General features: G+C 51.3%; 1 protein-coding gene across 2 annotated transcripts; it reads right to left on the reverse strand.

Moving 5' to 3' along the window:
- Positions 1–418: 418 nt before the first annotated feature.
- On the reverse strand, positions 419–11,931 carry SYP (synaptophysin). 2 transcript variants are annotated; one of them, XM_032619431.1, is made up of 7 exons: positions 11,865–11,931; positions 10,628–10,693; positions 9,307–9,431; positions 6,389–6,584; positions 5,460–5,570; positions 3,920–4,250; positions 419–2,042 (listed from the first exon to the last, which is right to left on the reverse strand). In XM_032619431.1, the coding sequence occupies exons 1-6, from the start codon at positions 11,898–11,900 to the stop codon at positions 3,924–3,926; spliced, it is 861 nt and encodes a 286-aa protein (XP_032475322.1). In that variant the 5' UTR covers positions 11,901–11,931; the 3' UTR covers positions 419–2,042; positions 3,920–3,923. The 2 variants fall into 2 exon arrangements, with proteins under 2 accessions (XP_032475322.1, XP_032475321.1); XM_032619430.1 differs by having other exon boundaries at positions 5,460–5,651.
- Between the last annotated feature and the right edge of the window lie 3,534 nt (positions 11,932–15,465).

A 15,465-nucleotide genomic window follows, 5' to 3' on the forward strand; every position in this document is an offset into this window, starting at 1 on the left:
TCTCCAGCTGGACCAGAGACAAGGAAATAGAGAGACATCAGGGTCTGAAGAATGCGAGACGGGTGGCTAGAGGGAAGTCTCCCTTTGAACCGTTTGGGGATTCAAGGACAGGGCTCCACAGGGGCTGGGAAGGGGCATGGCTAAGGGACCAGAATTAGAACCGAACCCTAGAAAGACTGGGCATTCGGTGGCCAGTAGTGGGGCAGTTGTCAGGGCTACTCAGAGAGTGACTTAGAATGATCGGCAGGCGAGAGGCTTCACAGAGGATAGGGCTGGGCAAAACACTGTTGGAGGGGCCGAAAATGGTGGGGTGACTCGAACGGTGTCCAGCAGGTCAGAGGCGGAGCTTCCTCTCGCCTCCTCTTCCCCATCTTTCTCTCCCCCCTCCAAAAAGACACACTGAGAAGTAAGAGCCGTGTGGACTAGGTGGTTGAGGAGTTTATTTAGGGGAGAAGAATTAATCATATTTTTTCCTCCTCGGGGATGGAGTCTTCAAACAATACCGAAGGGCATGGGAAAGGGTGGGGGTCTGGAGGGGAGGGGGAGGGGCCACAGCCAAACAAAATGGCAACACACAAGCACAGGCACTACCGACGTCACAGACACAGCAGAGGGTGCAGGATAGGGGCTCCAGACCGGGCCTCCAACCACTCCGGGACGGATGGGGGTGTGGAGGGAGGGAGGAGGCCGGGGGTGGGTGGAGAAGGGTAGGTCGGCCCCACAGACCCTTTGGCTCTGTCCTCTGAATGCCTAGCTGTCCCATCTCGGGGTAGGCAAGGGTGTGGGGGGTGCCTCTCTCTGGATCCCACCCCTTACCCTCCAAGTCTTATCTCTCAGCTCTTCTCAGGCCACCTCAGTCCCCAGGCTTGGCCAAGGATATTCCCCCCTACCCCTAACGAAACCCATCCCTCAGCTCCTAACCAAGCCTCTCACCTCGCCCTCCCCACTGCCAAGCCCAACCACTTTAAAACATATTTTCTTCACTGCTCCTTTGCGGGGCCGGGGCTGCTCCTTCAGAAACCACCATGCACGCCCCACTCTAAGTCCTGAACTGTCTAGAACACGGACCACGACCTCACTCCAAGTTTGGCCCATTCCTGAACTCCACTTCTTGCCTTGCCCAAGGTCGGCCCCCTTTAGAATCAAACTCTGTCTCTCGGAGTGTTCAAAGCCACACCCCTTCCATAGATTCTGGTCCCAATCCAAGGCCCGCCCACTCTGGGGCCTCACCCACGGCCTGCTTCAAGCCCCACCCCTTCTAGAACCACGCCCTTAGCGTTTTTCCAAACCAAGTGTCCAGGTCCCAAGTCACACTCCTTCCGTAGAACCCTGTCCTACTCCAACCCCTGCCCACTGTGGGCCCACCCGCTGCCTCACCCAAAGCTCCACCCCTTCTAGAACCACACCTTCAGCTTCCTTCTAAGCCCCATTCTAGAATGCTGTAGGGCACCCTTCTTCTTCAGACTCCGGATCCAGTATGTCTGGAACCCAACCCCTCTGCTTACTAGCCCTGTTCATTCTAGAGGTCCTCTCCAAGACCACCTTGGGTCCCAAGCTCCCCCAGCCTCTGCCTTTCTTCTCTCTTCAGAGTTGAATTTTCCCTAATGGCCCCTGTTCAGGCATTGCTAGAGGAATCAAGGCCCGAGTTGGGAGGAGGGGAGGGAGAGAGGGGAGAGCCTGAACTCACACCCACCCTCCCCACACAGCCTTCTGTCTCCTCCCTGTCCCCCTTACAGAGCCCCCCAACCTCAGGGCACAGGGCCAGGGAACAGAGAGGGGCCAAAGGATGAAGGGGAAGGGGTGGGGGTAAGAGAGGGGCCCATGCAAGATCGGGTCCCTAATGCATAAGGGGAGTGGAGTGGGGGCAGGGCTCAGACAGATAAATAGATATTTATATATAATATATATATATATAAACAGCAAAGACAGTTAAGGGTCTCCTGGTTTGAGGGGTGGAGACCTGGGGTGTAGGGATGGGAACGGGGGGCAGTCCTTCTCCTGAGCTCTTGCCTACCAACGGGGTCCTCCCGGGCTGCACTGACCTGTGGAGACAAAAGATACAAAAGGAGAGGGGGTCCAGACACAGGTGGTGCCTTTAGGGAAGGGCTGGGCTGCTATGCCTCTGCCCTGGCTTCACCCACTATCTGCCATGACCTTTCTTCCTTCCTTCTTCCTTCACTTATAGTCTTGGGGTCAGCTTCATCCCAGCTGCCGCTGCTGGGAATATATACCTTGCCTTCACTAGATTAGGTACCAAAGAAATTATGGTTTCCCCTTCTCCCAATCCAAAAAAGTCTGTTAACAGGTACTGTACTCCTCGTTGGTGGTAAACTGTATTGAGCAGAGCAAAGATCCTTATCTTTGTGGAGCTTACATTGTAGCAGGGGAGAAAGACTTAAACAATTACCATGATGCATAAATAAGTTATCTAGTATGACATAAGGTGATAATAAGTGAAATGGAAAAACAAAAAGTAGACTGGGGCGAGGGGGATTAGGAGTGACAGTAGGGGAAGAAAGGTTGCTGTAGTAAGTAGGTAGTCAGAGAAGACCTCATTGAAGAAGTGACATTGGAATAAAGACTTAAGGAGGTGAGGGAATGAGCCACGCAGATAACTGGAGAGAAGAGCATTCCAGGTAGGGAGCACAGCCAGTGCAAAGGCCCTGGGGTGGGACCACGTCTAATGTGTTTGAGGAACAGCCAGGAGATCAGTGGGGCTTCAGTGGAGTGAGCAAGTGAGAATGGTAGGAGGTGATGTCCGAGAGGTAGGTAATGGGGTCACATAGGAGCTTGTAGACAAGGTTGTGAGGACTTCAGCTTTGACTCTGGATAAGGTATAAATCAACTGGAGATTTTAAGCAGAGAAGAAGAGTAAAATGATACAATGATACCGGGGCTAGATTGTGTAGGGTCTCGTGGGTCATAGTTTTGGCTTTGGCTTTTAATCTGAGTGAGATGGGACCCCGGTAGAGCTCTGAGCTCTGAGCATAGGAGCGTCGTGGAGTGATTTAGGATTTAACAGGATCGTTCCCCATGCCATGAGCAGAATATAATGGGAATGGGGGTGGAAACCAGTGAAGAGGTCCAGGGAGACAGTGCGAAGATTATGGATATATTTTGAAGGTAGAGCCAACAGGAATTTTTAGTGAATTAGATATGGGATGCCTGATAAACTCCTCCCTGCCCTTTCCATCCTGGCCAAGTGCCAGAAGCTACCTCCACCCATGTGTTGCCACCTCCTTGCCTTTCCCCTCTAACGCCATCAGCCTGCCTCTACTCCCCGTCTTCCCCCCTCACATTTGAGGGAAATCTCGCTTCTCTTTTGAGGCCCAACAAGAAGGCCGGCAAGTCTTTCCAATGCGCCCCCCACCCCACCCCGCCCCGCTCCGCCCGGGCCCTTTTCTTCTTTGAAATTCCACACTACCTCCCTCGCCTCCAGGGTTGCGGAGAGGTGGCGGATCTGTCACCTCCTTCGGATTAGTGATCTTGTCTGACCTTCATGATCCAAGCCCGTTTACCCTCATCATCTATTGGCCTTATCATAACGTATTGGATAAGACCCACATCTTCTTCCCTCCATGGCTCCTGCGCCCAGCGGATTTCCCACTACGCAAGTCCTCCTGTTATTCCCTCCTTTCATTGGTTGCTCTGCCCACTTCTCTCTCCTCGCCCTTCCCTCAGAGCAGCACTTCTACCTCTCTCCCATTGGCTTTTCATTCTGCCCATTTTCAAACACCACTCTTCTGCTCTCCACCATTGGCTAGTTTTTCGCCCCTAGCACGTAGCTCCGCCTCTCTATTGGCTCCTTCAAATTCCCATCCTTACCTGTCCGGCCAGTGTCCTACTCCTATTGGCTCACTAACCCGCCCATGAAAGGATCATGAACCCTCCTTGGCCGCCCCGCCTGTCTGTCACTCACCAGGCTACATCTGATTGGAGAAGGAGGTGGGCGCACCCTGAGGGCCATAGCCTTGCTGCCCGTAGTCGCCCTGAGGTCCGTAGCCACCGCCACCGCCACCGGCGGGCTGCCCGTAGTCAGGCTGATAGCCGCCCTGGGGCCCGTAGGAGTCCTGGGGCCCGTACCCGCCGGGGCCCTGCCCGTAGCCTGCCTCGCCGTAGGCATCCCCGGGCGCCGGTTGCTTCTCGGGGGCGCCGGGAGGAGCGCGCAGGAATGGGGCGGCCCAGCCTGTCTCCTTGAACACGAACCACAGGTTGCCGACCCAGAGCACCAGGTTCAGGAAGCCAAACACCTGCGGGGAGACAAAGCTCGGCTGTTGTCCTGCGCCCATTGCCCTGGCGGCCCCGGGGAACATCGAGGCCGCTTGCGTTGGGCTTGGATTCGCGGGCGCCCGGATAGTGGTGGTTTCCGAGACCCTGACCCTCCGAGTCCCAGCGCATGAATGTCAATGTGCACAAAAATCACCTTGGTGGGGAGGGGGGCGTGGGGCGTGTTAGAATTCAGATTCCCGGGGATGTTGAGATATATCAGTATTGCATATATGTGTTTATGTATTTGCATATATACATGTTTATACATGTACAAAATATAGTAAACCTAATTTTGTAATATATAGTAAATGCTAAGCATAAATTTTTATTAAATATGTAGATATACCGCTAATGGATGCATATATACACATACATATGTATATACAAATATATGTATGAATACCCATGTATAAAGTATATAAATATACGCTTTTATATTAAAACAAATATATACATTTGTATAAGTATATACAATGTAATTCAATTTGGGGACAGAAAGTAATATTTCCACTTTACAGCTGAGGAAACTGAGGTGCACAGAGGCTTAGTGGCTTAGATCTTAGATCTGTCGTAGCCAGCAATTGACAAAAAAAGAGTTGGAATCTGAGGATCTGTAACACTTGTATACGACTTACCACGTGCCAGGCCCTTTTCTAAGCACTTTGTATGTTATTAGTTCACTACTTAACTTTGGAGCAGGACCTCTTATTTTCAATTTATATGCTCAAACTGAGGCCTGAGAGGCTGAGTAACTAGTTTTCAGGTCCTAGAGCTTGCAAGTGGCAGAGCTCGGATTTGAGCTCAGTCTGACTCTGGCCAGTAGGGGGCGTCCATACGGGAACCATTTCAAGTTATTCTTTCATTTTGCATATAAGGAAACAGGTCCCAAGAGGGTACTTACTGAGTTGCCAGAGATTCTACATGACTAGGCTGAGCCTGTGATCCAGGTCTCCCAAACCTAACTGGACAGAAGGTCTCACGTTCCCCTTTTGGGGACAGTCTGTGGTGTCACAGTGGTTACAATTGCTATCTCATCCTACAAGGCTCTGTTGTTGGCATGCCTCCTCCAGGGAGCCCTCTTGGATTTCCTCTGAACTCTCCTCTCATTCTCTCTCTCCACCACTCCCCATGCCAGACTAAGTTTCCCAGCGACCCTCCCCAGCTGGCCCAGCCAGCTTCCCAGGGCTTACCACCGAGGTGTTGAGGCCAGAGGTCACAGGGTCCCTCAGCTCCTTGCATGTATTCCCCGTCTGGTGGCAGACAGGCATCCCCTTGATAATGTTCTCTGGGTCCGTGGCCATCTTCACATCTGACAGCCCCTTGGCCCAGGCCGACGAGCTAACCAGCCACATGAAGGCGAACACTGCCGTGGCCAGAAAGTCCTAGGCCGGGCAGGGGGGAGGGAGATGGCACCATGAGTGGGCTGCTTCATGCTGGGCTGTGGGGCCTCCTCAGATCACAGGCTTTCTTGGGAGGGGTGTCTCCCAGAAGAGGCTTGTCTCTCCCCTGCCTTTCCAGCTCTTGAAGCCCCCAACACCCACTTGAAGGTGGCCCTCCTAGCTTGGGCTTGTCTGTGCATGTATGTGTATGTGACAGAGGGTGTGGGAGTGTGACTGTGGCATGTGGGGTGTGTGTGTGTGTGTGTGTGTGTGTGTGTGTGTGTGTGTGTGTGATTCTGTGAGATGGTTGCCAAATCTGTGGAAAGTAGTGTGTCTTTCCACTTTTATCTGAATGTGGGAATTTGTGTCATTTTGTGTCTGGGATGAGGGTGTATGAGTACAGCTGGGTAGGAATCAGTGTGTCTGTGTGGTGTGATGACAAGCATGATTGTCACAATGAACCTCTGTGTGCTGCTTTCTTTCATCTAGACTGTAGGGTTTTGTGAGAGGTGGCAAGTTTCCAGGTGTCTGGGATTCTGTGTGGGCTGTGGGTGTGTCCCTGTCACTCTGATTCGGTGTCTCTGATGCTCATAGCAGCAGCAGTAATGTGTGCGGCTGTTATCAGGGCCGCTTGCATGTGGGCCTGTCTGGGATTTGACGTGGCCTCTGAACATGGCTGTGTCCCCAAGGCTCCATGTCCCCTGGCCCCTGTATGCATACGAATGGCTGTGGGAGCTCACCAGCATGGGCCCTTTGTTGTTCTCTCGGTACTTGTTCTGCAGGAAGATGTAGGTAGCCAGAGCCCCCATGGAGTAGAGGAAGGCAAATACGGCCACGGTGACAAAGAATTCAGCCGATGAGGAGTAGTCCCCCACGAGGAAGATATTTTTAGGGTCCCCTTGGCAGGTGGGTGCCTCAAAGTACACTTGGTACAGCCTGTGGAGAGAGGTGGGCAGGTGTGGCCCAGGCCCTAAGAACTCCCTCCCCTCCCCCCTGCCCAGTCATGGGTCTCCCCCAGATTCTGACAAGGTCCCAGGAAGAGGAGGAAATAACCATTCACGAGCACCTACTGTGTACCAGTCACATTTCATTGATTGCTGAGAGCATGCTGGTGAAATAGGTATTACTCAGCCCTCACTCCAACCTAGGTACTTTGGCCCCTTGGTTATTCATAGAACATACCAGGCACCCTCTCACCCTAGGATTTTTGCACTGGAATGCTCTTCTCCTTCAAGCTTTGCTCCACTGGTCACCTTCTCAGTGAGGTCTTCCCTGATCTATTTAATTAAATCTAACCATTCCCTCCCAGCACTCCTTAGCCCCCTTCTTTGCTCCATTTTCTCTGTAGCTGTGATACCCCATCTGACATACCATGTATTTTACTTTTTTCCTTGTTTTTTGTTGTAACTGCAAGAGGGCAGGGCTTTTTCCTTTGTTTTGTTCAGTGGTGTACCCTTAAGGCCTGGAACAGTGCTGCCACATAGTAGGCGCTCAATAAATGTTTATTAAATAAAGTATATGGAGGCAGAAACAGAGGCTCCGAGAAACGCATTAACTTGCCTAAAGTCACACAGCTTGTATAGGAATGACAGAGTTGGAATCTGAACCTTGTGTTTTTCCCCCTACGTCATGTTGACTCTTCTCCCCACCTCACTTCAGGTCCCCAAGAGAAAAACAAATGTGTACATAGCAGAGGAGAGCCCAGGGACTACAAAATAGGAGGAGACAGACAGAAAGACAGGAGGGTAGAAGGGATGCTGGAAGAGGATTCGTGTATGTGAGGTGTGGGCGGGGGTGGGGGGAGCTGTAGACTGGGAAGGCATGTGAGGCTAAGGCCTTTCCTATGGTGTGATGGAAGAGGGGTCATAAGGAGGAACGTGTGTGGAGAGAAAGAGCAGGGTGAAGTCCCAGAGATCTGGCCTCAGGTTGGGGGGCAGGATCCAAATGGTGTCAGTGCCCTTGTATAGCAAAGGCCCTAAGGGAAGGGCTTACACTTATTGATCACCTCTAAGCATTTTACATAATTTCTTCACTTAATGACCCTCCCCCAGAATTCTCTAAAGCAGGCATTATTATACCTGTTTTACAGATGAACAAACCGAAGCTCTGCAAGGCTAAGTTACTTGCAGAGGGCTGCATGGCTGCTAAATGATGGAGCTAGGAGTTGGATCTGGGTTTAAGTTTCTGGGTTTCTAGGGGGAATGAGGGATCTTTGGGGGGGATTATTGGGGCAGTGGCAGGGTTGGTCGGGGGACACAGGGCAAAGATTTTTTTCCCCTGGGAGGCTTGGGGGTGAAGGGCAGATCCTCAGCACCCGAGGCCCTAGACATGGGAGGAGTTGGGGTGTCCACAGATTTTTCTGGTCTTCTAGATCCCCAAAGGGCCTGCTCTCAGTAGTATCCCATGCTGCAGTTCCCACTCCTTCCCCAAACTCTCTTGGCTTCTGTGAACTGGTGGATCCCTGGTTGTCATCCCCCGCTTCCCCAGCCTCTCAGACCACGCCTCCCTGGTGCCCCCTTTTCTTTTGATTATTGCTCAGGCCCTGCGCTGGCCTATCTTCTCTTCAGTCTTGCCTCTCACCCTGGGTGATCCCTTGAGCCTACATTTACCCTTAGTGCTCAAAAATCCCTAATTTCCAACTCAATCCCTGATCTCTTTCCTGAGTCCTTTAAACTTATTTATTTTCCTTATTTTAACAAACACTTATGGAGCGCTTCTTGTGTGCCTGGCATTATGCTAAGCATTTTACAAGTATTAATTCATTTAATATTTATCATATCCCTGTAAGGTGGGTATTATTATCCCCTTTCACAGATGAAGAAATGGAGACCCAGAGCAGTTATGTGATTTGTCCTAGTAGTGGAGGAGCCTCAGGAGCCTCTATTGAAATTGTGTCTGTGGGTCTCTGTCTTCCCATTCCTAGGAGGTAAGCCTCTCCATGAGTGCAGCAACCTTGCCTGCTTGTGCTCACTCTTGTGTACCTAGCACCCGGCACACGGTATGAGCTCAATAACTCTCAGAACTGTTTAATTTGGCTTAATCCTTCCCCATGGCTAAGCAGCACCCCCTCATTATTCTTTATCATAAAACCCTGCATGAAGATGCCCTCCTTGGATTTCTCCCAATCTGCAATTATCCTCTTTAGTCATTTGTTTATTTGTTATAATGTTGGCTCCATGAGGGTAGGGAGCTTGGTCTGTTTTGTTCACTGTTATATCCCCAGCACTTTCAGCAGTACCTGACATACAATAGGTTCTCAAAAACTGTGTATGGGATGAACAAATGGGAATTAAATAATAATATTGGCTAACATTAATTGAGCACCTACTGCCTTAAGGATATACATATGTGTGCATATATATATATATATAAAATTTTGAATCTTGTTTATTGCCAGTCTCCTGCCCCTCCTCTTCACTAGAACACAGCCAGAGGGCAACAGCCTATGCCTGTCTTGGTCACCACGTGTCCTAGATGTCCAGAGGAGTGCCAGGCACAAGGTAGGTGCTCAGTGCATGCGCAGTGATCTGAGTGGGTGTGGTCTCCCGAGGTTGGGGCTGGGCAGGAGCCGCTGGGGAGGAGGTGTTGGCCGGTCCCACCCCCCACCCCCATCCCAGGTCTGTCAGGATCCCAGGGGTGGGCTAGTGTGGGGGCACACCTGAAGGGGTACTCGAATTCGACCTCGATGTTGAGGTCACTCTTGGTCTTGTTGGCACAGTCCACACTCAGCTGGAGCTCCCCACTGTAACTGCCGCATGTGGCAAAGGCGAAGATGGCAAAGACCTTGGGCAGCAGGGATGGGGATGGCCACGGTGAGCCTGTGTGCACGTGGGATGGGGCTGCCCTCCTCTGGACAGATGGGGCCCAGCATAGGCAGCAGCAGATGGATTGGTCCCCACCCCCACCCCCTAATCAGGGCTCTGCGAGGCCCAAGGACAAGCTGATTAGAGGGGTGTGGCTATCTCTTCCAGTCTTTCTCCCAGTGTCTCTCTTGGCTTCTACCTCTCAATAATGCTCTGATTCCCCTTATTCTGTCTCAGTCTATTTCTGTCTCTGTCTTTGTCTCCCTGTATTCTGCCTGTCTCTGTTGTTCTCTGTGTCTGTTTCCCTCGGTATCTCTCTGTCTCTGTTTCTCAATATGTCTTTGTCTTTCTCAGATGTCTCTGTCTCTCTGTATCTCTGTTTCTCTCTCTGCCTCTCTAGTATCTATGTGTGTCTCTTTCTGCTTCTTCTCTCTCTCTCTCTGAATGTTTGTGTGTGTGTGTGTGTGTGTGTGTGTGAGTGTGTGTGTGTGTGTGTGTGTGTGTGTCTTTCTGTTTCTTGGTCTGTCTGTTTCTATCTCCCTGCTCTGTCTCTGACGTTATCTCTACGGTGCTCTCTCTGTCTCCCTCCTGCCTCTCCTTCTGTTTATCGGTTTCTCCTTTTCTCTTTTCCTGGAGGGTCTCTTCTTCTCCCTCTGTCTCTTTCTCTCCCCCACCGCATTTCTCTTCCTCTCTTCCTGTGTCTGTTTCTCTTTGCACCTCTGTTCTCTGTGCATCTTTCTCTGTCTCCCTTTTCTTTGTCTCTTTCTGTTTGTTTCTCTCCCATCTCCATATCACTTTTTTCCTGGTATTTCCATCTCTGTCTCCATCATTCCCAATCTCCCATTCTCTCTGTCTCCTTCACTGTCTCTGGGTCTCTCCCTGCAGCAACCAGCTTCAGTCTCCACCTCCCCTGCCCCTCTCTCACCTCAGGAGAGGAAGTAGGACGTCGCAATCTTCCACTTCAGAATGGGGGTACCCTTGGCCTTATGTGGCGTCACATCACAGCCCATCTGTTCTCTGACCCCAACCCCCTGAGACTTCACCCAGGAGCCCAGTTCCCCCACCCCCTTCTGCCCCCCCCACCCATCCATCCCTCCCTCCTTATCCCTACTCCATCCCTGCTCTTCCAGACCCCACTACCTCCCTCTTTCTCCCCACAGCCCAGACCACACTCACCCATTGCAGCACCTTCACAAAGCCGAGGGGCTCCTTGACCACCCGGAACTGACCCCCGGCCACCAGCTGAGGAGAGAAACGGCGGGGAGGGGTGGGGTTGTTGGGGATGGAGAGGGAGGTGGGGGACAAGGCCACCAGGCAATGACCTCTGGGGATAAGGCATGTGATCTCTGGGAGGGAGTGACGTTTGGAGAGGCGGTGAAAAGGAGAAAGTGACACTTTGGGGAAGGTGTGAGCTCAGGGTCTCTGAGAGAAGGTCCCCGGGGTTCAGGGCTGGTGGGGACGTCTGGGGAGATGGTGAGATAGATGGTAGAGGGCGTCAGGGGTGAGTAAGATGAGGATGGAGTCAGGACTAGTTAGGGAAGGGGAGAAGGTCTGAAAAGGTAAAGGTGAGTCAGATGGTGAAGGGGATCGGGTGGAGAGAGTGAGGAAGGAGTTGGGGTTCATTAGGGTGGGGGAAGGGGTCTTGGATGGTGAAGGTGAGTCATAACAGGGAGGGAGTCGGGTTTGCTAGCATGAGGGAGGGATCTGCAGCGGTAAAGGTGAGTCAGATGACGGTGGTGGGGTGTCTGAGGTGATGAGGATGGGGAGGGGTTAGTCCTGGTTAGAGATGGGCGAGGTTCTGAGGTGGTGAAGAAGAGTTCGATGGCAGAGAGGGTCTGGACTGATTTGATTAAGGTGGAGGAGGGCTAGGACATGGCTTCACTGCATATGTGCTGGGGGAAGGGGGACTAGGGGTTTGGGAGAAGCGAAACTGATCGTCCCCCTTGGTCTGCTCTGGGGGAAGAGATGGTCGTCTACCAGGGTACCATCTCTGTTTGGAAGGGGCAGGTGTCAGCCCTCCCCTTCACCCCCGCCCCCACGCCTTCTGTCGCTCTATTTCCTAGCTCATCTGCAGCACCCCCCATCTTCCTTCTACTCTCCCCTCCCCTCCCTCCTTGCCTATACCCTGGCTCCAAGACCCCTCTTCCTTCCCGGTCGCCCGTAAGGAACTGGTTTCTGGCGGCCCCCGCTGCAGCAGTGAGGACGGCCCTCGCTGCGGCAAAGGGCGCACTCCTTCTTTTCTCCACCTCCCCTTTCCTCCCCTCGCCTGCCGCAGACCCCAGCCCCAGCGCCGGGGACCGGGTGTCCGCTGCTAGGATTCTGGCCACCACCTCTTAGAGTCGGCGGATTCGCAGCGATCCCGGCGAGGAGGCCGGCCAGCGGCGGGCTCTGTCCGCGGTGCTGGAACGCGTACCTGATTCACCACGTCCATGTCGGCCAGCAGCAGCATCAGCAATGCGGGGGGCGGGAGGCGCCTGCTAGCAAGGGCGGGCGCGGGGCGCGGCGGGGGCGGTGCGCGATCGTCGGAACAGCCCAGGGGGCCGCAGCTCCGCCCCTCGCGCCCCCGACTCGCTCGCCGCGCGCGCCTGCGCACAGCGGCCGTGTCTAAACGTCGCAGGCAGCCATTCCAGTCCAGAGGCTGCAGAGGCTGGAACCGTGAAAATGCTTTCAGAAGGTCGTTATCTCTGAAAACACAGCTAGAGATCTGGGGAGGTGGGCCGTTGGGTCCTACAGTAGGACAATTTGCCAGGCCGTTTGCTGAACTGTTGAATGTGTTCACTTATTTAAGCCTTAGAACATCCCTACGTGGTAGGGACTATTCGCCCCATTTTTACTGGTGAGGAAAATTAGTCCCCAGAGAGGTTAAGCGACTTATACAAGGTCGCCCAGCTAGTTATTGGCATTGCCCAAAGTCCCTGCAATTTAAACATGGTTCAGGGTCTTGAGGGTTTCTTCTCATCTGCATTTTAAGCACTTAAAAAAAAACCCCTCCCCCTCCAACCATTTCCCCTATTTCGCTCTTCCTTAGTCAAAGTGTTGCCTACTCCAACTCTCAACTTTTTACATCCTGTTTATTCCTTAGTCCTCTCTTAGTTGGACTATGCCTCCTTCATGCTACTAAAACTAGGCCCACCAAGGTCAATGGCAATTGCCATGTGGCAAAATCCAATGGATAAATACAGCTGGAATTTAAGATGCTCAACCTCACTCATACTAAAAGAAATGCCTATAAAAGCTACTAAGACACTGTTTTTCATCTTTGAGGGTGGTGAATATAAAAGGTTTGATAATGCTCAGTATTAGCAGTTGGCCAGAAACAAGTATTCTCATACATTGCCAGTGGAAGTTAAATTGGTATAACTTCTGTAGAGGGTAATTTGGCAAAATGTAGCAGACTAATAAGTCCATATATGTGGCTCAGCGTTTACACTTCTAGGAATTTGTCTTACAGAGAGATTCAAACGTGTGCTAAAAGAAGTATGTATAAGATAATACACTGCAGCACTGTTTATAAAGTGTGGACACTCCCCAAATGCTCATTACTGCTGGCCTGTTTAAAGAAACTCAGGTAGAGCCGCAAAATGGAGTACTATGTAGCTGTCATTACTAATAATACGGAGCTGTGTAATGATAGCCAAGATACTTAGTTAAGTAAGAAATGCAAGGTACCAAATTATGTGGGAATTGTGTACAAAGAGAAGGGAAGCATTATATCAATTATAGAGAGAACAGCTAACATTTTAAATTGTGGCTGTTCTGTGAGCTTCCCATATATCACTCATTTAAATCCTCACAACAGGGACTTCCCTGGTGGCAGAGTGGTTAAGAATCCACCCGCCAAAGCAGAGGACACGGGTTCGATCCCTGGTCTGGGAAGATCCCACATGCCACAGAGCAAGTAAGCCCATGAGCCACAACTACTGAGCCCATGTGCCACAACTACTGAAGCCCGTGCGCCTACAGACTGTGCTCCTCAACAAGAGAAGACACCACAATGAAAAGCCCGTGCACTACAATGAAGAGTAGCCCCCGCTCTCCGCAACTAGAGAAAGCCCGTGTGCAGCAACGGAGACCCAATACAGCCATCACTCAATCAATCAATCAATCCTCACAACAGCCCTATGAGTCAGGTACTACAACTATCCTCATTTTATAGCTGACTAAACTAAGGTGCAGAGAGCTGAAGGAATTTTCCTAAGGTCACACAGTTGGTAGGTGGTAGAACTAAGATTTGAACAGGTGGTAAGTGGTGGAACTAGGATTTGAACCCAGGAAGTTTGGCTCCAGCACCTGTTACTCTTAGCCACTGTGCTAACTTATCAGTACGGCATCCTATAACTATATAAAAGATATCTGATACAACGGGCTGCCTCCAGAGAGAAGGGACACTTTCACTTTACACCCCTTTGTACTTTTGAACTTTGAACCATCTGAATGTATACCTATGTTTTTTTGTTTTTTAAACAAACACACTCACACTCAAATTCACACAAATATGGAATATGTAATGGGTACTTCAGTTATTGCCTTTTCAGGGGAAGAGCATGGGTTTTGGCATTCAATTGCTTGAATTTGAATCTCACCTCTGATATTTGTTCCTGTATGACTTTGGACAGGTAAAATAATTTAAAATGGTACTTAGAGGATTGTTGCACTGATTAAACAAGATAGTCACTGTAATGCACTTAGCACAGGGCCCAATAAATGGTTCGTTTTACCTTCCACACATCTCTGGAATCTACTCACTTCTCACCATCTCCTCTGCCACCTCCCCTGGCTAAGGTGACCATCGTTCCTGCCAAATTTAGCATCCCCAGTCTCTTCCTCCTCCCATCTGTTTTCAGCACACCCGTCAGAGCATCTATTTAAAATGCAAAGTTAACTATGTCACTCCCCTGCTCAAATCCCTCCCATGGCTCCCCACTGCTTTCAGGAAAAATCCCAGGGGTTGGGGACTGGCATTCAAGGGTCTGCATCATCTGCCCTCAGGTGGCTTATCCCACCTCCTCCCTCAGCAATCGCCCTTCACTCTCTTTACCCTGCCCATGACTTACTTTCCCACAATACACCGGCCCAACCACTCCAAGCCTTTGTTTCCAGACCTAGTGCAATTCTATATTCTGAGTTCTAGCCTCCAATTTTGGCTTCCCTCAAATTTCAGTCCTGGTTCCATTGACACAAATTAGACAAATGAGAAACCCCTGCTCTGAGAGCTGGGAGGAGACCCTCGGTCAGACCCTCCCCAGGGGTGGCCGCATCCGGTGTCACTTCTAACACCACCTCCGATTCCTTTGGAGTGAGGATGACTACCACTTTGGACAACCGCCGTCACATGTCTAAGCCAGCTCAGTTTGTGCTGAGGGAAACCCAGAACAGTGCCTGGCACAAAATAAATGCCCGATAAACCTTCACTGAATGAATGAGACGCCAAAGGTTGGGCAATGACTAAAAGTAGGGCAAGAAACAGAGAGGATTTCTGGGATCTGGGAGTGGGGTACTATTAGCTAGTCTCAGGAGAGCCAGGTAAGCCCTGAGTGGGTTGCCCCAGGCTAGGAGCCTCGCCCTTTTCTGTCACCCATGTCTTTTACGAATGAATTTAAATTTCCTTTTTCTCTTTATTTATTTATTTTTTCTGGCCACACCTGGAGGCATGCGGGATCTTAGTTCCCCCGACCAGGGATGGAACGGTGCCCCCCTGCAGTGGATGCATGGAGTCTTAACCACTGGACCACCAGGGAAGTCCTAGATTCCTTTTTTCACAAGCAGAAGGGGGGAGGTGGGGGTGATCGCAATTTAGCCTCCCTTCCTCGTGCTGTCAGAGGACCCCTCTGCCTAAGATACATCACATGCCAGGCTAGTTCTAACCTCCAGGCCTTTCTACTGGCAGGACTCTCCTGGACGTTTCCTTATCCTTTCCTTTCCATCCATCTGTCCTGCCCCAGTCTGATCTGCCTGACCCCTTGTGGAATCTCTGACTTTCCCCCGCCCCTCATCCGAGCCCTCACACATCCTCA

The sequence above is a fragment of the Phocoena sinus genome, chromosome X, assembly GCF_008692025.1.
Source record: "Phocoena sinus isolate mPhoSin1 chromosome X, mPhoSin1.pri, whole genome shotgun sequence".
In the NCBI taxonomy this organism is placed as follows: Eukaryota; Metazoa; Chordata; class Mammalia; order Artiodactyla; family Phocoenidae; genus Phocoena; species Phocoena sinus.

Bases quoted from the DNA above. Each gene is read 5' to 3' on its own strand.
- SYP (XM_032619430.1), bottom strand. From the start codon at position 11,900: ATGCTGCTGCTGGCCGACATGGACGTGGTGAATCAG. The intron at 10,694-11,864 runs GTACGCGTTCCA...TTCTCTCCTCAG, and splicing joins ACATGGACGTGGTGAATCAG to CTGGTGGCCGGGGGTCAGTT. The intron at 9,432-10,627 runs GTGAGTGTGGTC...CTGCTGCCCAAG, and splicing joins TTGTGAAGGTGCTGCAATGG to GTCTTTGCCATCTTCGCCTT.